At 35.9% G+C, this 23,699-nt stretch overlaps 1 protein-coding gene and 1 non-coding gene across 2 annotated transcripts; one reads left to right on the plus strand and one right to left on the minus strand.

The window, feature by feature from the left end:
- Window positions 1-173: 173 nt before the first annotated feature.
- On the plus strand, window positions 174-23,425 carry SLC25A16 (solute carrier family 25 member 16). The gene is made up of 9 exons (XM_016198385.2): window positions 174-297; window positions 3,905-3,997; window positions 6,987-7,120; window positions 8,566-8,629; window positions 11,613-11,734; window positions 12,181-12,247; window positions 17,228-17,390; window positions 20,447-20,515; window positions 21,858-23,425. Exons 1-9 carry the CDS (start codon window positions 177-179, stop codon window positions 22,012-22,014), a joined length of 990 nt encoding a protein of 329 aa, XP_016053871.1. The 5' UTR covers window positions 174-176; the 3' UTR covers window positions 22,015-23,425.
- On the minus strand, window positions 1,565-1,695 carry LOC148091526 (small nucleolar RNA SNORA44). Its single transcript, XR_015715664.1, has one exon. It is a non-coding gene; the product is annotated as a small nucleolar RNA SNORA44 (small nucleolar RNA).
- Window positions 23,426-23,699: the final 274 nt, after the last annotated feature.

Raw genomic sequence — 23,699 nt, forward strand, 5'->3', positions numbered from 1 at the left:
CCGGCCCCGGTCCAGGCCACGCCCCCTGATACGTCATCAGGCCGCGCCGTGCCGCCGGGTGTTTCTCAGCCCCGCCCGTGCGGCGGTCGGTGCCCACTCGGTGCCGGCAATGGCTTTGGCCCTAGCCCTTGGGGTTTAAATTGGTGGCTAAAGCTCCTAACGCGGCCCTGGTCCTGATGGCGGCGGCGGCGGCTCTGGTGGCGGCCGACCCCCCTCCCGCGATGCCGCAGGCTGCAGGAGCCGGAGCGCCCAGCGCCCGCCGGGACTTCTACTGGCTGCGCTCCTTCCTGGCCGGAGGTGGGTGTCCGCCCAGAGGACCCGGCCGCGCTCGGGGTGGCGGGGGCAGGTCGGGTGCATGCGGCCGCATCCAGTGGGTGCTTCAGTGCCCTGCCAGATGTTTGCCCTGACCTGCTGTAACCTTTTCCTAATAATCACTTGACTAGTGACAGCAGGATCCTGGGGAGGAGGGGCCTGGAGCTGTCGTGGGGCGGGTGGGGACGTGGAAGGGATGAACCTGGGACCCATTCCTCAGGGTTGGGTGGCAGGGAAAAGAGGGGAGTCTTTTACAAAGACTCCAGGGTTTCAGTGAAACATGCTGGGCACTCCTTTCTTTTATAAAGACCGTAGGCGACTGAGTGTAGAATTGGATTTTGCTGTTTGCTTAAAAGAAAACAAATAGCATCTTAAACATGATTGGGAAATTATGCAAAACTGTCTGCAACCAAAATTGGTTCCAGTGATTCTGGTGAACTATGCCACAGTTACTTGACAGGTAGCTGGTGCAGCACTACTGTTGGTTTGACCGTGGGACGAGAAGGTTCATATTTCCTCTGCCTTCCTATAAAGAGATGTTTCAGTCTTCACCCTTTCTTAATTGATTGTGTGAGTTGTCATCACTTATTTGTTAAGGCTAGGAATTTTTAAAATTTCACATTATGAGGACTTATAGAAAGATAATGTCTGTATGCTGCAGTAGTATTAAGAATTTATTCTGCTGCTAGAAAGGACATTCATTTATTTATACAAGGAACATTTCAGTGTCTGCTATGTGCCTGCTATATGCGCAGTGTACATCAGGACAAAACAAAATCCTGGAGTTTACATAGGTTGGGGAGAAAGACAATAAACCAAATGAAAAAGTAAGTTATATAGTATGTTAGAAGGCAGTGAATGCAATGGGAAGAAGTAAAGAAGGAGACTGGGACAAGGAGGTGGAGAGGCTAAGTGGGTGCATATTAAATAAGATAGTCGTGGTTAAGTCTCATTGGGAGGATGACACTTGAGCAGACTGGAAGAAGTGAGGGAGTTTAGCAAGTTGATAGCTAAGGAGGAGCATTTCAGGAGGAGAGAAAAGCTAAAGCAAAGGCTTCAAACTAGGAGGGCCTCCTCTGTTCAAAGAACACCAGTGACACCTACGTGGCTGGAGCCAAGTGGTGTTGATGGGGGAAGGAGGTTAGAGACATAAAGGGGGGCAAAAACTGAGGGCCTTGCATACTATTGTAAAGATTCTCATTTTTACTTGGAATGAAATTGGGGACCATTGCAGGCCTTTTTTTTTTTGTAATGCTATGGGAAAGAGGAGTGGCAGCTGCAGGTATTATGCTGACCTGAGCTGTCAGAATCTCTCCAGATTGCTCTCTTATGCAGTTGGAGATCCCATGGCCACAACCAGCCACAGCCCTTGGAAACATGCTGGCCATTGCATGTCTTGAGCAGAAAAGTGACATATATGACATGTATCAAAAGAATTGCTTTGGCTTCTCTGTTGAGGATAACTGTCAGAGGGTAAATATGGAAGCAAGGAGACTAGTTTGGAAGTTATTGCAGTAATTCAGATGATAGATAGTGGCTTGGATTAGGTTAGTAATAGGAGAGGTGGTAAAAAATTGTGATTATCTGGATGTAGACAGACCGAATAGGATTTTCCAACGGATTAGAAATGGGATAAGCAAGTGACTCATTTTGGTCTGAGCAGCTGAAAGGTTGAAGTGCTTATTGGCTGAAATGGGAAGTCTGTGGTTGGAGCAACTTTCAGGATGGTTGTGGTGGGGAGATGAGTTCAGTTTTGGGCATGTTACATTTTGTGATGTTGATTAGACATTGAAATAGAGTCATGGTACATGTAGGTGAGGATAGCAACCAGGACTCATATGCTACTAGTGGTAATGTAAATTGATACAACCACTGTGGAAAACTTCTTGAGTTGTTATCTCTGAAGCTGAACATTTGTATGCCATATGATTGAGCAGTTCTACTCCTAGGTATATTCCAACATGTATATTTCTGTTCATGTCTATGACATTCATGGTAGCCCCAAACCAGAGCAATCCAAATGTCTATCAATGTTATAACATATTACCAAAATATGGTGTGGTCATATGATGAAATACTTTGCAGCATTGAAAATGAATAAATTCCTGCCACATGCAGCAATGTGGACAAATCTCACAAGCACAGTATTGACCAGAAAAAGCCAGACACAAAGCAAGCCATACTGTGTGATTTTATTTGTATAAAGTTCTAAGTCCATGTTGTTAGAAATCAGAAGGCTGATTGGTTATCTCTGAGAAGGAGGGACAAACAGTGATTATGGACAGTACAGAAAGGACTTCTGGGTGTCTGGTAAAGTTTCATTTTTTGTTTTGGGTGGTCCTTACACGATTATATTTATGATTGTATTTATGTGGCATATTTATGATTTGTGCACTTTTCTTCCTATGTATATTACAGTTAAAATCTATCAAAAAGAGGAAAAGGATTGGAGGCAGCAAGTATCAGAAACTCTGTAAAGGAATCATGATTAAGTTGTGTATTTTTTAGAAGCTTGCATAGTTTTTTTGTTTGTTTTGGGGTTTTTTGTTTGTTTTAAAATCAGGTTTATTAAGGTATAATTTATATACAGTAAAATTCACCCTTAATTTAAATGCATTTTCTACTTATGATATTTTCAATTTACAACGGGTTTATCAGGATGTAGCCCCATTGTAAATCAAGGACCATTTGTACATGTAAGGTATCTTAGTTCATTTGGGCTGCTCTAACAAAAATTCTATAATCTGGGTGGCTTATAAACAACAAACATTTGTTTTTCATAGTTCTAGAACTGGGGAGTCCAAGATCATAGTTCCAGTAGATTCACTTTCTGGTGAACCCTAGACAGCACCTTCTTGCTGTGTTTTCATAAAGTGGGAGGGGCCGGGGGTGTCTGGGTCCTTGTTTATAAGGGTTAGTGGGGTTAGTGCCCTTATAATGGTTGAATCATATCATGTTTTATAAAAATAAGCATGTAGAGTCCTAGGACCTAATCATCTCCTAAAATCCCACCTCTAAATGCCATCACATTGGGAATTAGTTTTCAACATATGAATTGGGGGAGTGGGACAAACAACAGAGCAAAAAAAGTCTTTATGCATTGTCTCCTTAGAAGCATGCCAAGCTAGTAGGGTTGTCCTGTATGTATTCTCTTTTGCACTTTACTGTCATCCACGTGTCTGCACAGTGGCAAATGGTAGGGGTCAAATACATAATTGCTGAATATGTGAAAGAATAATTGAATTTTATGGGTAAAAGTTGGTTGTTTCAATACAAAAGTTACACAGAAGAGGAGGTTGCTTCAGAGAGAGCCTATAACCATATTTAGGAAGATTCCCAGTGCTCATCAGTTATTAGGAGACAGATTTACACTCTTCAGACTTTTTTTAAGTATGACATTCTCATTTAGTAAGTTACAGAGGATGAGGGCTAATCATCTGCACATCACTTCTACTAGGCAGTTCTACCCATGGAGACCAAGTGAAAGATCAGAGGGGGTGTGTTGGCTGAACAAATAATGATTTCCATTATTTTTCAAACAATGGAAAGAAATGGTGTGCAGTTTTTCCCTAACCTCTTAAAATTTTTTTAGGTATTGCAGGATGCTGTGCTAAAACAACAGTTGCTCCTTTGGATCGAGTAAAGGTTTTATTACAAGCTCACAATCACCATTACAAACATTTAGGTGAGTTAATAGATGCTAAAGAAAAAATGAATGAAAACATTATCCAATCTGCAGGCTTGGTTTCAATTGGTGAATTACAATGGAAAGTGGATACAAAGGAAGTTAAAGTTTAGGGGCAGATTTTACAAGGGATGTATCTCTTATCCATTTTAGTCTTTTCATTTGCAATAGTGGTTATAATCATTTTAGGGTACTGATATCCTTTAAACCAAAATCCTTGAATCGTAGAAGTAAGTACTGTTTGTTTATTGGGATTAACAGGTCACATCCTTGACAGACACATTAACAGCTCAGCCTGATTTAAAAAAAATTCAATCAGTGATGGAGAAAAGGCATATTCCTTTAAACACTTAAACATGACTCTAGAAATCCTAGTGCAAGCAGAATCCAATGCAGTTAGTATATACGGGTAAACTTCCATTGTTGAGAAAATATCAAGCCCTTAGTTGTTCCTTACAAACATAAAAATCCACTTAGTTAACATGGACACTAATAATATATCATTGGTGGTGGTGAGAATTTTTTATAGCCTTTTTGGAGGGCATTTTTGGTAAATGCATCAAAAAGATACATCCTCTTTGCCTTGCAGTTCTAATTCTAGCAGGTTATTTTAAGGAAGTACTAATCAGAAATGTGCTCAAAGATGTATATATGAGAATCAAAGCATTATTTAGGTTAGTAAAAAAAAAACAAAGCTTTTAATAATACGGAATTGGCTAAGTTAAATAAGTATTTAAATAAATAAGTCAATATTATAGACTATTTTGCAATTATAGAAAATTGTAAAAGTATTAATTGACCAGGAACAATGCTCATAATGTATTAGTTAAATGTAGAAGTATTACCAAATGGAGTCATATTGCATTTTGTATAAATAAACGTGCTTAGGCAAAAGGCTAGAAAGACAAACATTAACATTAGTGGTTAATATTCAGTGGCGAGATTAGAGTGAATGTTTTTCCTCTAAGCCAACGATTTTCAATCTTTTTCATCTCATGGCACACATAAACTAATTACTATAATTCTGCAGCACATCAAAAAATGTATATTTTGTCTATCTGACCAAAAAAAAAAAAAAAAAGGTATAATTTTTATTTGTTCACATCAGATGGCTATTGTGTTGGCTGTTGTAATTTTTTTTAAAAAAAATATGTCTTTGTTGATTTCATAGAGAGGAAGAGAGAGAGAGAGAGAAAAACGTCAATGATGAGAGTCATTGATCAGCCGCTTCCTGCATGCCCCCTACTGGGGATCAAGCCCGAAACCTGGGCATGTGCCCTGACTGGGAATTGAACCAGTGACAGCTTGGTTCATGGGTCAACACTCAACCACTGAGCCACGCTGGCTGGGCTTTTTGCCAGTATTTTTATTTTTATTTTTTTATTTTTTTAAATATATCTTTATTGATTTCAGAGAGGAAAGGAGAGGGATAGAGAGATAGAAACATCCATGATGAGAGAGTCATGGATTGGCTGCCTCCTGCACGCCCCTGACTGGAGATTGAGCCCCCTACCCGGGCATGTGCCCTGACCGGGAATCGAACCCTGATCGCCTGGATCCTGGGTCCACTCTCAACCGCTGAGCCACGTCCTGCCGGGCTGCCAGTATTTTTAATACTAAGTCTTTACTTAAAATTGAAAGAGCCCAGCCAGTGTGGCTTAGTGGTTAAGCATTGACCTATGATCCAGGAGGTCATGGTTTAATTTCTGGTCAGGGCAAATACCTGGGTTGCTGGATCCCCAGTAGGGGGCGTGGAGGAGGCAGCTGATCAATGACTCCTATCATTGATGTTTCTCTCTTTCTCCCTCTCCCTTCCTTTCTCTGAAACCAATAAAAAAACCCCATATTTTAAAATTGAAAGAAAAAATTGCTACCACCTCTCTGTTCAGCAATGAATTCTTTATCTTCACAGTGTGCTGCTCATGTATAGAAAGAATCAGACCTTTGAACTTATTGAGAGATTATATAAAACTGGAAAGGGAGGACATTATTTTCTTTTGTTATCTAAATTGGGGGTGAAAAGGAGATGAATTATATTACCCAATATCTTGGAGTACTTTTAATGACTCAACTTAGAATGTCTGAGCAGGATTGTTTTATTCCTTTAACCTTTTCCCCATGCTGATCTATATTATTTTGCTTCCTGATTTGTAATCATTAGATTACATATTCACAGTTAGATATCATGCACTATAGGACTGCATGCCATGGGTTATAGTGTACCCTACAAGACATGCAAAATTTGAAATGAAATTCCTGGAGTGGTGTATTGTATGGAGTTTCATGTATCTTTAAACTATACAAGCCATAAAAACAAAAGGTGTTGACTTTTTTTTTTTTTTTTAAATAGATCTTTATTGATTTCAGAGCGAGGAAGGAAGAGGGCGAGAGAGAGATAGAAACATCAGTGATGAGAGAATCGTCATTGATGGGCTGCCTCCTGCACACGCCTGACTGGGCATCGAGCCCGCATCCGGGGCATGTGCCCTGACCAGGAGTTGAACCACGATCTCCTGGGTCCTAGTTGATGCTTAACAGTTGAGCCACGCCCGGCTGTGCAGCAGTATTCTTATATAAACAAAGCACACTTGTATCTGGGCCCGTCTGGGGAATCTTCATCTTTCCACATAGAGTTGATCATTTGCACTGCCATAGATGAACCTTGGATATATTTCTGTTGTTAATATTTTTTAGATTGCTGTAGTTTAATATAATATGTGATATTTAGAAATATAATTTACTATAATTTGTAGCTGTTCTTGCTATTAATATTTTATTTTTCTACATGTGCTGTTTATATAATTAGAACAAGTGATGTGTTTTAAGTAGTGTTAACATATAGAAATTACTATTCATGTAATTACTCAAACAATTATATTATAAATGATGACATTAGTAGACTTTATCTGTGATTGTTATGAAAATTTGAATTTAGATAGTTTTCTCTGTTTTAATATTATTTTTCTTCTAAAAATCTTTCTCAAAATAGGAGTATTTTCTACATTGCGCGCTGTTCCCCAAAAGGAGGGATACCTTGGATTGTATAAAGGGAATGGTGCAATGATGATTCGAATCTTTCCCTATGGTGCAATCCAGTTTATGGCGTTTGAGCATTATAAAACGGTGACCTTTTACTTTATTTTCTTCTTTTGTGTCCTTAAATATCATACTTAGTTGACAAGCATTTGCTTTGGCCTTTAAAGTTACTCTGGATGAATGAGTAAAGTAATGCCCTTTTGAAGGAATAAGACTTATGTTCCTTTAAAACTCTAAACATAGCTTGGTTTTGGATTGTTAGTCATTTTTGAGTAAATTATTTATATTCCTACTTATGAAGAAGAGTTAGAGTATCCTTCAAGTAGATAATTATAAATACTTAAAATATTAATAGCTCTTTAATGTGCTTGCTGCCTCAGTTGTAGGAGAGGAACATTGTGGCTTTGGATTTTCTTATTAAATAAAATGGCAAAACCATATTGTAAAAGTCTGTTTATAAGTAGTGATCTAAGTTAACAGCTTTTCCCGTCTTACTCATTGATCAGGTTTCTCTTTTCTAGCTGATGGAAAGTTTATCCTCTGAAACATCTTAACACAGAAAAGGGTTAAGTATGTTAAATTTCACAGTGTGTCTTTCTTTTTTTATTTTTATTTTATTTTATTTTTTTTAAAACATATTCACCCCTGCTAAACTCTTCTTCTTTTTTTTTTTTTTTTAAATATATCTTTATTGATTTCAGAGAGAGGAAAGGAGAGGGAGAGAGAGAGCTAGAAACATCAACGATGAGTCATTGATCCGCCACAGCCCGCAACCCGGGCATGTGCCCCGACCGGGAACCGAACCCTGATCACCTGGATCCTAGGTCCACGCCCAACCACTGAGCCACGCCTGGCCGGGCGTGTCTTTCTTTTTTTAAAAGACTCCATTTTGTTATTGAATTTTTATTTTATTTTTTTAGAGACAGGAAGGGAGAAAAAGAGAGCAAGAGAGAGAAACATCTATGTCAGAGAGAAACATTGATCAGTTGCCTCCTGTATGTACCCCAACCCGGGATCAAACCCACAACCTGGGTATGTGCCCTGACCAGGAATCCCACCGTCTTTCGGTGTAACGGATGACGCTCCAACCAACTGTGCCACACTGGCCAGGGCTCACAGTGTATCTTAAAGTGAAAAGTAAACAGTAGAGATGGGAACAACATTCTAAGCTAGTCTGTCAGATGGAATGGATACCATCAGTGTAGTAAGACTTCATTGTCTACAGAAGCATTTTATTCCTACTACCCCCATATGCTATTGTGGTCATCAGTGTGTAGTATATTCAGTAATTCTAAGCTAGATTGCTTCTATAAAAGTACAAAATTAGAGCAGAAGCTATAGCGAAATGTCCAACCTCTTTATAATGTGATATAACATTGTCCAGCTTTACATAATTGCGCTCATTTCACTCACAATACTGATTTTCAGTTTATTAGTTTTGTAACCCTTGTGAAATAAGTCTTCATTATTAAACAGTAAAATGGGTAGCATTTTAAAAGTATCTCATTTAATTTCATGCTTTTGGTTTCTAGTTAATTACTACAAAGCTGGGAATTTCTGGTCATGTGCACAGATTAATGGCTGGATCCATGGCAGGTAAGGAGTTAGGTAAATTTTCTTTCTGACAGATTTATTTTATATTAAAGTACTTAATTTGATTTAGGTGATATGTTTGACATGGATTAAGTAGCATACATTTGTTATCTTTCTGTATTCAATTATGTAAGAAATCATTGATATTTCAATTCAAAAATAGTATTTTACAGTAGGAGATGGTAAGGAATAGTCTAAACTTACAACAAAAGGAAAACATACATTCCCTTTGAGAAGTCTCCTGAAAATGTTAATTTTTTTCTTTCAAAAAAATTTAAAAATTATAATGACTCTAGTAATACCTACTCCTATACAATGAAAATAGTTTCACTCCCTAGAAGCAATCACTATTAACAGTTTCTTATGTATGCTTTTTTCTAATACTACTCTATAGGATAAGGACTTTTTGTTATCTCAAGACTCTTTCTATATCGGTACATAGATCTTATTTTTTAAAGAATTGCGTTATGTTCTTTTTTTGAGAGGTCAAATTTCTTTTCTTTATTTTTTTAGAACTGTGTTATATTCTAAGGTATGAATGTACCGTGACTTATTTAATCAAACCCCTACTGATTGAAATTTGGGATAATTTTAGTTTTTGTTTCACAAATAACACATTCTACTTGTGTGACTATAACTGTAGAATAAGTTTTCAGAAGGGAAATTGCTTTACCAAAAGATATAGGTATTTAAATTTTGATAGACGTTGGCAAACTGATCTCCGTAATGCTTTCAATGGCCTTTCCCCCTATATACCATACCAACACTGGGTCTTACCAAATTTTTAATACTTGGAAATTAATTCTGGGTAAGGTTGGTCAGCTTTTTAAACTTCTGGCAACCGTCTGTATTTCTCCTACTTTCCTCCTTGAGTTGTTCCTATTCCTTAAATGTTCGTTTTTGTATGTTTTGGTGTTAGGACATTAGTTTTCTTTTCTATCAGATAGTGCTAATATTTTATTTCTCAGTTTTAGATTTATCTTTTGACCTTACTTGTGATTTTTTTTAGAAAAATCATCTAAAAGTTGTTTTTACCCCCCGTACAGAAGTTTTACGTAGCCAAGTGTGTTAGTCTCTTTCTCTGTGGCTTCAAAATTGTGTGTTGTCTTTATAAATGCCTTTACCTTTCTAAGATAAAACATTTAATCATGTTTTCTCTACAACTTTTTAATATAATTTTTTTAATGTTGATCTTTTTAATATTTATTTTTATATAAGGAATGAAGTAGGGGTTGAATAAAATTTTTCTCTAAATGACTGGTCAGTTGTGCCAACATTATTTACTCAGTAATTTGTTCTTTCCCTGATTTTAAGCACCTTTATCATATAATAAGTTCAGTGAATTTATTTAAGAGAAGTAAGGATATATAGTGATATTTAGCAACTAAGATGTTCATTGTAGTTTTGTTTTATCATAACAAAAGGTGTTTTAAATATGTTGCAATAGAAGAGTGGTTTAAAAAATCCATATATCAGAATTCTACATATTCATTAATATACTCTTTGTAGAATTTTATTAACAAAGAAAGATGTTTACATCATAAGTTAAAAGCAAATTACAAAAGAGAATGTTCAATATTATATATCATATTTTGATTTTTAAGAAGTAAATACTTATATAAATATTCATAGAAAAATTCTGCAAGGTTATAAACCAACATGTTAACTATTTTTATTTCTGCTAATGGAAATAAGACCATTGGAAGGTGATATATCTAAATCTTAATTGTAGGGTTATCATAGGTTTTGTAGGGTTTCAGATAACTTTTTTGGCTATTACTTTAGTCATGGTATGACATACTCCATGGTGATACCAGGTTTCTGTAACCAAGATTCTATACCATCCCTTCCTGGGTACTAGCAGTGGGACAGAAATGTATGTGGCTAGAGCATCTAGATTATTTGGACCTTCTGAGGGTATAGGCCCCCTTTTTCAGTATGTGCAATTAGGCATTCTAGTAGTTCTAAAACCCTTGAAGTCTAAATGTGCTGTATGGTGGGGAGAGGAGTGCAGTTAGATGTGAGCAGGTAAGCCCCAAAGGCAAAGAAACCCTTTGGAGACACTGTAGCCATAGATAATCATCCTCTTTTTTGTTGAGACAACAGGCTTGGTCTCAGATGTCAGGTCTTAGGAACTTGCCAGGTCTTACTACCTTAGACTCTGAAACCAATGACTCTTCAGCCTTTTACCTTTATACATAGATTTATGATGTTCTACCTTATCTGTGGTTTTGCCTTATCCAATTTTTATTTAGCTTTTCTTGACTTCTAGCTGGCTGACTCAAGTTCAATGAGTAGTAAAAATAACCAATAATAATATTCAAAATATTTAGTAACCCAACTGTAGAGATACTAACAAATAGGACAGGTTCTGAAACCTCCATTTAACTCATTTGTGGCTGGATCATGAGATGGTATGCGGTGGTGGTGGGGTGGGAGTTCTGGTGGGAAGAGAGAGCCACCAGAGCCATTATAGGGGAGATCTTCGAGAGTTGCAGCTACTTGCCAGGTGGTATAGAAATATTTCAGTATTTTATGCTGGCATGATGGTGCTGGTGAGTAACATTAGCTACCACATACTGCCTACTTGCTATGTGCTGTGCACAGACCTTAGCTTGTGACATGTCATCTTGCCTAGTGCTATGGAGATAGTTTTTCCTTCTGATATCTTACCTTGGAATACACAAGTAATAGAATTTTTAAAATATTCACGATCCACTTACACTGTACTATTGGTACTAACAATATATCTTCACAATGGGAAGAACTTGAATGATATTATGATACAATTGTATCAATATCACCTTTGATTTCATTGGGTTTTTATCATTGCTATAATTTGAGAACACAACAAATGATGTGAAAGATATATAGATATATAGATATATATCTTTCATATATATGACATGTTTAATGTGATGTAATGATAGGAAAGATATATGTGTGAAAAAATTTCTTGTACATTAAAGTTTCTACTCTTTTTCAGGTATGACAGCAGTTATCTGTACTTACCCTCTTGACATGGTTAGAGTACGCCTAGCATTCCAGGTGAAAGGGGAACACACTTACACAGGAATTATTCATGCATTCAAAACAATTTATGCAAAGGTACATACTTACTTTTCTCATCTATAACATGCCCTTTTATATTTAGGGAAATATTTTGAATGTTATCTAAATAATTATTTATAGGTAATAGTAATAATTATGAAAACACATCTGTGTTTCAAGGTGGATCCCAGAATAATTTTTTATTATAATATATGCTTTTTAAAAATTTATTTTACTTACACCATTGATTTTTTTAGAGAGAGAGGGAGGAAGGTGGGGACCGAGAGACAAACTTTGATTTGTTGGTTCACTCATTTATGCATTCTTTGGTTGCTTCTTGTATGTGCCCTGGCTGGCGATTGAACTCACAACATTGGTTTATCAGGACGATGCTCTAACCAACTGAGCTACTAGGCAAGGGCTATAATGTATGCATTTGTTCTTTGATATTTATCATAATGAGAGAAAGGTAATTTTTCTTCTATTGTTTCTTCACTCAAAAGGAAGGCGGTTTCCTTGGATTTTATAGAGGCCTGATGCCTACTATATTAGGAATGGCTCCATATGCAGGTATGTTTCAAATTTGTCAGAATTTTGGTTTTTTATTTTCTTCTAAGAATGAGTTTTAAAGTTTAGCATTTTATGTTTAAGCCACTAATCTGTCAGAATTTTTTTTTTCCTCTTTAGGGTAACCATTTGACTCAGCACCATTTATTAAGTAGTCCCTCCTTTCCCCAGTGATCGTCAGTGCTACTTCTTATTTTATTTTATTTTTAAATATGTTTTTATTGATTTTGGAGAGAGGGAGGGAGAGAGAGACAGAAACATCAATGAGAGTCATTGACCTGCCGCCTCCTGCATGCCCCCTACTGGGGGTTGAGTCCCCAACCCTGGCATGTGCCCTGAACAGGAATTGACCACAATATCCTGGATCATAGGTCAGTGCTCAACCACTGAGCACACCAGCATGGCGGGTCAGTGCTACTTCTTAAAACAATACCAGAGTGCAGGTTTTTTTTTTTTTTATATATCTTTATTGGTTTTTAGAGAGAGAAAGGGAGAGGGAGAGAGAGTTGAAACATCAATGATGAGAGAGTCGTCATTGATCGGCTGCGAGCCCACAACCTGGGGATGTGGCCTGACCAGGAATCGAATCTTGATCTCCTGGATCCTAGGTCGACACTCAACCGCTGAGCCACACCCAGCTGGGCCAGAGTGCAGTTTTATAATAAACTTATATTTGATAGGACAAGTCCCTTGACTTTATGCTCCCCCCCCCCCCCCCCGCCAGGAATGTAAGGACTGTAGATATTTTGCCATTCCACATATTTTGGAACCAGTTTTTGATGTTACACAAATACCCTTGTTGGGATTTTGAATGAAATTTCATACAGATTTTGGACATTTTTACTAGATATAGTCATAAATACCTTATTAGCTTTGTTTTGTCATTGAGAAAATTATATTTTAAGTTTATTGCTTGATTTAATTTTTATATAATCTTATAACTTGCTGGTATCCTACTTGTTGATACTATAGCCACCTACCACATTACTTGTAGATGTTTTGGGTTTTCTGTTTGGCAAATAACATTATTTTTCTTATTTCATTCTAATTCTTCTTTTTTTAAAAATATATCTTTATTTTAGAGGAAGGGAGAGGGAGAGAGATAGAAACATCAATGATGAGAGAGTCATTGATTGGCTGCCTCCTGCATGCCCCCTACCGGGGATCAAGCCCGCAACCCGGGCATGTGCCCTGACCGGGAATCGAACTGCAATCTCCTGGATCCTAGGTTGATGCTCAACTGCTGAGCCACATTGGCTGGGCTCTAATTCTTTTTTAAAAATATTTATTTATGTTTGTCTTATCTTACTATACTAGCTAAGGACCTACCATGCAGCAGTGAATAAAAGTCACAATCTTGTGCATTTTGGTTCCTTACTGATTTTAAAGGGAATGAATAATACATTATTCATTTAGCATAATGTTTACTGTAGAATGTATCAATTATCAGGTTGAGGAAGTTTTGATAAGAATTTTTATCTGGATTGGTGTTGAATTTTATCAAATACCCTTTTCTACATTTATTGAGGCGATCATATAGTTTTCTCCTTTAATCTGCTGATATGATTAATGACATTAATCAATGTTCTAATGCCAACCCAACTTGGTTGTGATACAGTCGTCTTTTTATATCTTGTTGGATTCAATTTATAAGTTTTTATAAGTTTTTACATCTATATTTATAAGTGAGATTACATTGTAATTTTCGTTTCTTGTAATATCCTCAAGTTCTCATAGAATGAATTAAGTATTTCTTCATTTCCATCCTCAGGAAGAATCTGTGTAAAATTATTAGAATTCCTGTTTCTGGAAAGTTTTAATTGTGGGATGATTTTTAAATACTGGTTTAATTTCTTGAGTGATTGTAGAGCTGTACAAGTTTTTGTGCATCATTTTTGGTAATTCGTACCTTTCTTTACCATTTTTAACTTGACTGTTTTGTGCTAGTTTTCAATTTTTTGTTAAAAGATTTTTCTTTTTTTTTTTGCTTATTGATTTTTAGAGAGAGAGAGATGAAAGGAGAGAGAGAAAGGCAGACAGAAAAAGAGAGAGAAAAAAAGAGAAACATCAATTTGTTGTTCCACTTATTTATGCATTCATTGGTTGAGTCTTATATGTGCCCCGACTGGGGATCCCACTACAACCTTGGTGTATTGGGACAGTGCTGTAATCAGCTGAGCTGCCTGGCCAGGGTTTTCCTTATTTTGTCATAATTTTTCACATTACTCTGTCTATAGTTATGTTCCCTTTTTTATTTTTGTTTATATTTTCTCTTCTTTAGTCTACTTTTATTTTCCATTTCATTGATTTTTGTTCATACGTTAATTATCTCCTTCTTTCTCTGGGTTTATTCTCAGTTGGATGCTTACCTCATTAACTTTCAACCTTTAGGCTTGTTTTTTTCCCCCTAATGTAAGCATTTTTCTCCTAAATACCGCTTTAGCTGCATCAGCGAGTTTGTTATTTTATTTATTTTTACTTAAAACTTGGACATTTTCAACATATTCAAAAGTAGACAATAGTATAATGAACCCCCATGTACCTATCACCTAGCTTTGATAGTGATTAACTCATAACCAATCTTATTTTATTTAACTCCTAATTATTCCCTCCACCTTCATCTCAAATTGTTTTAAAGCAAATTGCCACTTTATTTCATCCACAATATATCAGTATTCAGCTCTTTATGCTTTTTTTTTTAAAGCACGACTTCATACCATTTGAAACTGTAAAAAAAATTCTGAGTATCATCTAGTCATTGTTCAAATTCCTGCCTGTCTCATAATAATTTTTTGGCCGTATCCAGGTTACTATTTGCCTGGTATATATTTTTTCATCCTTTTTACTTTTTCATATCTTTATGTTTTAGGTATGTAACCATCATATAGCTGGATATTTTATTTAATCCAGTATGTGAAATATTTTAATTGCCAATCAATCCACTTAAGGTTATTGTGATTATTGATATATTTGGACTTGTTTCTATACCTTGCTATTTGATTTCTATGTGTTGCTTTTCTTTTTCAAATTCCTTTCTTATCATGTTTGCTTATTTTTCTGAATCCTTACCCCCCTTTTTTAAAAAAGCCGTCCTGAATTTGTTTATAGATTTTTAAAAATTTGACTTTGAGAGAGAGAGAGAAACATTGATGTGAGAGCGAGACATCGATCAACTGCCTCCTGCAATCCAGGCATGTGCCCTGACCAGAAATCGAACCAGTGACCTTGTGGTGCACTGGACAATGCCCAACCAGCTGAGCCACACTGGCCTGGACCCCCCTTACTCTTTATAAATATACAAACTTACTTGCCTCCTCCTATGCTTGGTCGTCTTATGAGCTTATTATTTGATCTTAATCTCTGAGTTTCAGACTCAGTGATACCTTCTTCAGTAGGACTAATTTCAGGATCCATCTCAATGGCTTTGCTGGTATTGGCATTAATATGTACTTATTACTCCACTATCATGGGCCCACACCTCCCAAGTGGGCCCCAGCTTATATTTTTGGGAGGTGGTAGGTCTGGGGATTCTTGGAGACCTTATACTTTTTGCAAGCCCAACAGTGGATATAGTTGTTGTGCAATGACAAAGTCCCTCAGAATACCTATATTGCCATTATGCTGGAAGCAGAACTCTTTAATTTTTTGCTATGTTTTCTTCTCTTTCTATTTTTTTGTTTTAGTTTTTAAAAATGTTTTTTACATAGTTGTTGTATATGTATATAATTTCCTTAATTCTTCCCAATTTTCCAAGTATTTTTTCTAGTTTTGAATACTCTTCACAAATACCATTTTTATTAATTGTGTCATATTTCACTAAATATTATTCCACATCATTTAGGTAGTTCTAATTTTTTTCACTTGTTTAATTCGCTGCAAACTTCCTTGTGAGCTTTTTCTGTATTTAGATTAAGTCCTTAGAATAGATTTTCCAAATATAAAGGTGTATGAATATTCCAAACTTACATATCATCATTTCAAAATACTATATGATTGTAAGAATTTTGTATAAAGAATAAATGCCTATATTGAGGTATCCTGGACTGAATTTTTTTTTTTTAATGTTTTTATTAATTTCAGGGAGAGGAAGGGAGAGAGATAGAAACACCAATGATGAGAGAGTCATTGATCGGCTGCCTCCTGCATGCCCCCTGCTGGGGATCGAGCCTGCAACCAGGGCATCCTAGGTTGATGCTCAACAGCTGAGCCACTCCTGGCCAGGCTGAACTGAATTTTTGTTAGTGCTTATTTGTTCTTAAGGATCAAGTATCTCTTTAAGTATGTTTTTAAAATTTAGTAGATATCAGGATACCTTGATTAATGCTTAGATGATAGGATTACTTGAATTCTATTTTTGATTTTATTAATGTACAACTTAAATGAGTCTATTATAAAATCATGCAAATTTTCAGCAATACCAACTTCATATTACCAATAACTTAATTCAGTATTTATCAGATTTCACATGTCTTGGGAGCCAATATGAACATTTTTCTTATGGTCACAACTCTTCCTTGAAGACAAAATTAGATACTGAGTTAAAATAACAGTGCTTTATCACTGCTGAATTTTTAGCCTGTATCTTACATTATCATCATTATTGTTATTATAAATAGAAGTTGTCATATTTACTTGTAACTATTAATCATGACTTTAGTATTTATTCATGTAAACCTTGGAAAATAGTTTAATTCTATTCCTATATAAGGTGGCATTATACTCACTACTGCCTTTATTCAATGAACTGAACTATATATTAGTATGTGAAAACCAATGCTATAATTTTTTATAGATGGTAATTTTGTTGTCTTTAGGTTAGTTATAGATATTAGTTTTTTATTTTATTTTAGATTAATTAAACCAAACATCAGGAAACAGGAAATGTATAGTTAGTGAGTCAGTTGGTTATTTTGTAAGAATGGTGCCTTTTCACAGCTTACGTTCTTTTTAAGCATCGTGGTGAATTTATATTTTGTTTTTCAGGTGTTTCATTTTTTACTTTTGGTACCTTAAAGAGTGTTGGGCTTTCCCATGCTCCTACCCTTCTTGGCAGACCTTCATCAGACAATCCTAATGTCTTAGTTTTGAAAACTCACATAAACTTACTTTGTGGTGGTGTTGCTGGAGCAATAGCACAGACAATATCGTAAGTTTCTTCATCAACTTAATTCAGTCAAATTACAGTTACCCAATTCCGATTTTTAGCATTGGTTAATCATTTTTTTTCTAATAGGTTATTAAAACACAGGATTCCTTGCAAAATATAAGTATTACTTTAATACATTTTTTTTCAGGTGTGCCTGCACTTTTAGCATATTATAAATAATTTAGTGCCAAATTGATCAAATTAGTTTGAACCCACCCTGTTTCCTGTGGATTCATTTAAAAGGAAGAAAGGTAGAAAGAAACACGAAGTATTGTCCTCATCCATATTTTCTCATGAATTTGCCTATATTTAGTTTTTGAAATTTGAGTCATTTATGTGTTCGTGTGCGTAACGAGGCACAACTTCTCTTGCACTAAAATCTTGAAGGCCTGCTTTGTCAGACAGCGTACGAGGCTTTGGGAGGTTCACTGAAGGAAAAACACAAGTATTGTCTCAAGAAGCCTATACTTTTATTGAGACAATAGCAATAAAATGGAGTTATATATTAATTTAAGTTCTAGTGGAAACATAAAGGTATTATATTGTAATTGAAAAGGCTTCAAAGAATTTCTGTAGACCAAGAGAAATTGAGTAGATGAGATAAAAAGAGGCTGGAATACTAAGAAGCAGGAACTTTTCAGGAATAGTAAGAAGAAAAGCTTTCTGTGACTGAGGAGTATCTTATAAAACAGAAAGTATCACAGACTCAAAAAAGAGGATCCAATGGAAAAAGAAAACTCAAAGGAAGATAAGTACTGAAAAGTAAGGTGTTCATTGGATTTTGCAATTGTTACCTTTGTGAAAGCAAATTTGGTGTACTTATGTGTGAGAGCAGATCATTCTAGATGGAGAGTAAAGAAGAAAGTAGGTATGTGGTTTACTTTTGGAAACCCGGCTGTGGGAACCCGTTCATTTGCAGAGACATGGTCACCTCTGGCTATTTTGATTCTCTTCTTGGTTTTACTGCCCTTTTTATTTATCACTTCCAACTTAGATCCTTAAAATCTGTCTTCTCTTTCCCACTTCTCTTCTTAAACTATATTCTATACCCATTCTTAACAGATCCGGTGGCTCTTTCTCAGGTCTTTTACCCACCTTGCAATGTTCTAGTTCCTTGGTTTTTGTAACAGTGCCCCCCCTTGGCTATCATGCTCCCTAACCTTCCCTTTTTCCATACCTTGCTCATTCTTGCCCTCCTCTTCCTACCTATCAGTGCCAATTTTTAAGGCCCAACCAGACTTTAAACCTTTGCTTTCTCCTTAAATAACAAGAATAGCTTTCTTGATATTTTCTTGATCTGTCTTTATGGTTTCAGTGGTCACTTCTCTACATATAACCAGTTCTATTTAAATCGTCATTATTGACTCACTTCTCTAGCAAGCTCTTGGATGTTTCTCTACTTGGACTTCTGCAGTCAGTGCAACTCTCTAATTCAGATATTCCTTCTTTCCTCTTTGTGTCAATCCGCAGTTCCCAGGTTTCCTATTTGTTATTGATAAACATTAATCTTTTAGTCCTAATAATACCTTGAAATCATTGTTCACATTTTACATATCCATATACTCATTAAGTCTTACCATTTTTTACTTCAGAACATTGCCTACAGTGCTATTTTCTTTCTTTCACAATGTTATTTCCCTAGTTCTGATCCTTGTACCTTGTCTTCTTACATTCTCTCCTTTATACTAATCAATTTCTTCTACTTACATACATCTTTTCCTGCCTGGAAACTGAATCCTTCAGGTTGAGGTTTTGGTCCCTTTTTCTTCATGAAGTTTTTTCCTCTTCCCACACCCCATTAAAAAATAACTCCTGGAGATGCTATTGAAGTACATAACTATTTCATAATAAATTTAAATATATATAAAAGTATATAATTATTTTTGTCATGTATTACTCATGTTTATATTAGGTACCATGGAGAGGTTTGAGTAGGAAAGTAGAAATCAGCTTTGTGACACTGGAGAATGTCTCGAAGACTCAATTTTCATAACCTTAATGTTGGGATAACAGTACCTACTTCATGCATATGTGAAGATGGAATGAGATAATATACATAAATTGTTTAGCACAGGACCTAACATAAATAGTCAATATTAGCAAAATAAAAGTAATTTAAAAAAATCACCTGGGATCCTACCCTGAAAAGAGATTACTTTGTATATTTTATTTCAGGCAATTACATTTCTAGATCTGTATTGTTAATTTTAGCCCCTAGAGAAAAATTTTTGGTTGGTCTACTATATACAGGAGGACTTGGTGACTATTCTTATAGAGTAGTGGTTCTCAACTGGGGTGATTCTGTCTCCAGTGAACATTTATTTTATTTTAATTTAAAAAAAATATATATATATTTTCAAATGTATCTTCATTGATTTCAGAGAGAGGAAGAGAGAGATAGAAACATCAATGATGAGAGAGTCATTGACCCGCTGCCTCCTGCACGCCCCCCACTGGGGATCGAGCCTGCAACCCGGGCATGTGCCCTGACTGGGAATTGAACCTTGATCTCCTGGATTGTAGGTTCACACTCAACTGCTGAGCCATGCCGGCTGGGGTGCAGTGAACATTTATTAATGTCTGGAGACATTTTTGGTTGTCATAACTGGGGGTGTGCTACTGGCATCTAGTGGGTAGAAACTAGGGATGCCCCTGAACATCCTACAATGTACAGGACAGCCCTCCATTACTAAGAGGTGTCCAACCCAAAATGTCAATAGTGCCAAAGATAAGAAACCCTGTTTTAGGATTATAGCTGTGAAAAGCACCTAGTTTGTTTCTTTAGGAAGTGGCATTTAATTTGGCCTTGAGGAATGAATAAAAGTTGATATTATTATGGGAGAAGAACCATCTAACCTGAGGGAACCACATAAACAAAGGTCAGGAGACCTCTATATTGTTATTTTATTCATGTGCCTGCGTCCTCACTCAGAGATTAGACAAAACCATAAGAGAATAGGAACACAGGATTTCTTAGCATATTTAGGGCTTAATATTCGGTAATTGTTGAGCAGAAAACAGAGTCATTTTTGAGTCCTGCCCTTTTCTTTGTCTAGCTACCCATTCGATGTGACTCGGAGGCGGATGCAGTTAGGAACTGTTCTTCCAGAATTTGAGAAGTGCCTGTAAGTTCTCCATTTGTCATTGTTTATTTTCTTTAGGAAATGTAATGTTTGGAGTAAGTAGGGGGATAGGGCTGTGTCTCAATAGTAGTCTAGAACTCCCATTTTATCTCTCATAGTTGAATTTGATTACCTTCTAAGGGTTTAATTCAGGTCCCAATCCTCCTATTAAAAATTTCGCTTTAGAGCAGCTCTGTTATGTAGGGATGGAAGGTTAGCTATGTATGTAATTTAAAAATTTCTGGTGGTCACATTAAAAATTGTATAAGAAGAAACATGAAATTAAAATAATATTTTTATTTAACCTAAAATATAACTTTGACACTTCAATATTTTATTTTATTTTATTTTATTTTATTTTATTTTATTTATTTTAAATATATTTTTATTGATTTCAGAGAGAGGAAAAGAGAGGGAGAGAGAGAGACAAACATCAATGATGAGAGAGTCATTGATCGAGCCTGCAACTGGGCATGTGCCCTGACCAGGAATCGAACCCCGATCGCCTGGATCCCAGGTCCACGCTCAATCGCTGAGCCACGCCCGGCCAGGCGACACTTCAATATTTTATATCCCTTTTTTATTCTAAGCGTTTGAAAGCCAGGGTGTATTTTACATTCACAGCACATCTCAATTGGGACGTGCTACAGTTAAAGTGCTCAGGAGCCATGTATGGCAGGTGGCTACCATTATTGCACAGCACAGCTCTAGAGTTTTCTATAATTTATAAATATTTGGAGCCTTTCTGTTTGATTGGTGATGTGTTGTCCCTCGGGAAGGGCAGAATGTTTTTGTTCAGGACCCTGAATTGCCTTTGTTGACCCAAAATATTTTTTGAAGATTTCAGTCCAGATTTCCTATCGAAAGGTAAAGGCAAAGCCCAGAATGTTGATGAAAGGAAAGAAAACATCATTTGAAACAAGAAAGTCTGTATTGCTGAAATCTGAAATGCAGTCCTTCAAGCTTTAGTTCTATAACCACCTGCTAGTTATAATATAGAACTGGAGCAGAATGGAAGCTTGAAGGACAACTGTTCTTACATCCTTTGAGAAGACTACATTAGTATTTCAGATATTATTATGGAATAGTGTTGGCAATAAATGCCACAGACATAGACAAACAAAATATATGTTATTAATGAGCCCATCAATTCTCTGCATAGTGCTTGTACTAGTGTGGAATTAATTGCTGTTTTATTGTGAATTTTTAGCTTGTTTTAGCACTTGCTTTTCAAAAACTACTCAAGATGGTATTTTAGCTTCTTTTAAAAATGCTATTATGGGTCTTAAAATTGTCTCTTCGTGAGTAGGCCTAAAGGTGTCATCATTTAACCCTTGTCTTTCAGTACCATGCGGGAGACTATGAAGTATGTCTATGGACACCATGGAATTCGGAGAGGATTATATCGTGGTTTGTCTCTGAACTACATTCGCTGCATTCCCTCTCAAGCAGTGGCTTTTACGACATATGAACTCATGAAGCAGTTTTTTCACCTCAACTGAAGAAAAAATCGTGATTTCCTTTCCTTAAACTCTCAGAGGGAGAAATAAAATGTCACTCTAATTTTGGGGAAAACATTACTTGAAGGGGCATATTTACCCTGTCACAGGAACCACTGGTATTTTAGTACTTGACTTTTTTATTCATCACAAATCAAAAGTGCTTACTATACCTTTTGATGCCAGAAGTTACACCATAGAATGTTGGAAAAAATTCCTAAACTGACGCTGGCTAATCAGTTAGGTTATTTGAAACCATTGACAAGTGTTATTTGAAGGTAGAACTAATTTAAAATAGGATTCAAGAGGGATTGCCATGGGCTTTATCATGTTGTTGCAAGCTTTTAATTGTAATCATGATTTTCAAAGACTCGAACATTGGTTATTATTATAGCAAACAGGCTTTGCAGAAGAATGATGGGAACTGAACTTTTAAGTTATATAAACTGTAACTTAGAAGCTGGTATTGAAATATTGTTTTTATTATTTCTCTTCTTAAAATTCTGCTCCACTGGATAGAAGGACACACACTTTTTCTCTTCATTTTTTAAAAAAAATATAAACATTGTATTTAAAAAGTCATGTAGAGACTCAACAATAGATGAAGAATTTTCAGGTATCGCTGAAATGTTATTACCAGGTATTATGACTGATTTAAGTATTTTTAAAAGTCAATGTATTTCCTAAAGGCAGTAGTAGTCAATACTGACTATCTGCTCTTGAAACAGATTAGCATTATAGATTTGTTTTGTTAGATGATTTGGTGTATACTAGAAAATTTATTTCAGTGGGCTATGAAATATCCATTAATATAGATGTGAATGTCAAAGACTGTTTTAAAGTATTGTCATGATACATTAACTAGTTCTTCCATGTAAAATAATTTTAGTGCAATATAAACTTAAGTAGAAATGTAAAAATGATTTGAATTGCTATTCTTTATATTAAAAGGGCTTAAAGTGTAAGAATTCCATTTATTGTGTTTAGAGTACTTTTTGTTTTATTTTAAGCATGACAGAAATGGGAGGGGAACAGTTACAGTTTTGTCCTCAGAAACAGTGATTTGTAGAATTGATGTGATTTTTAAGATATTAGAAAGCTAAGTTGAAAGTGTTATTTCTGCTTCAATTTTTATTTTTACATAAAAGATTTCTTGTCACACCTTGGTAAAAGTTAGATGAACTGGTTTCATTTTCAAAGTCTTTATTTTAAAATAAATATGTATCTTTGTATGATTTATGAGTGTACATGCAGGTGAAAATACATGTGTTCCTAAAACTATTTTGTATATTTTCATTTCTGGATTACACTGTAGCTAAATATTGTTATCAAATCTCATGATAATTTAAATATATAAAATAAGTATCTCAGTTATGTTATCAATAAAAAGGACTGCAAATATTTTTTAAATAAATTTGCATTGTATGACTTTTTTTTCTCCCAATTGATCTTAGAGCAGGAGGGAGGGAGAGAGAGAGAAAAACATTGATGTGAGAGAGACACATCCATCAGCTGCCTTCCACACACGCCCCAACTGGGGATGCAGCCCGAAACCTGGGCATGTGCCCTGACCGGGAATCGAACCCATGACCTTCCTATGCACTGGATGATGCTCCAACCAACTAAGCCACACTGACCAGGACCATTCTATGTCTTTTATAGAACACATAGTATATTTTAAATTGTAT

The sequence above is a fragment of the Miniopterus natalensis genome, chromosome 14 (genome assembly GCF_054644295.1).
Source record: "Miniopterus natalensis isolate mMinNat1 chromosome 14, mMinNat1.hap1, whole genome shotgun sequence".
NCBI lineage: Eukaryota > Metazoa > Chordata > Mammalia > Chiroptera > Miniopteridae > Miniopterus > Miniopterus natalensis.

Bases quoted from the DNA above. Each gene is read 5' to 3' on its own strand.
- SLC25A16 (XM_016198385.2), top strand. From the start codon at position 177: ATGGCGGCGGCGGCGGCTCTGGTGGCGGCCGACCCCCCTCCCGCGATG. The intron at 8,630-11,612 runs GTAAGGAGTTAG...ACTCTTTTTCAG, and splicing joins AATGGCTGGATCCATGGCAG to GTATGACAGCAGTTATCTGT. The intron at 20,516-21,857 runs GTAAGTTCTCCA...CTTGTCTTTCAG, and splicing joins CCAGAATTTGAGAAGTGCCT to TACCATGCGGGAGACTATGA.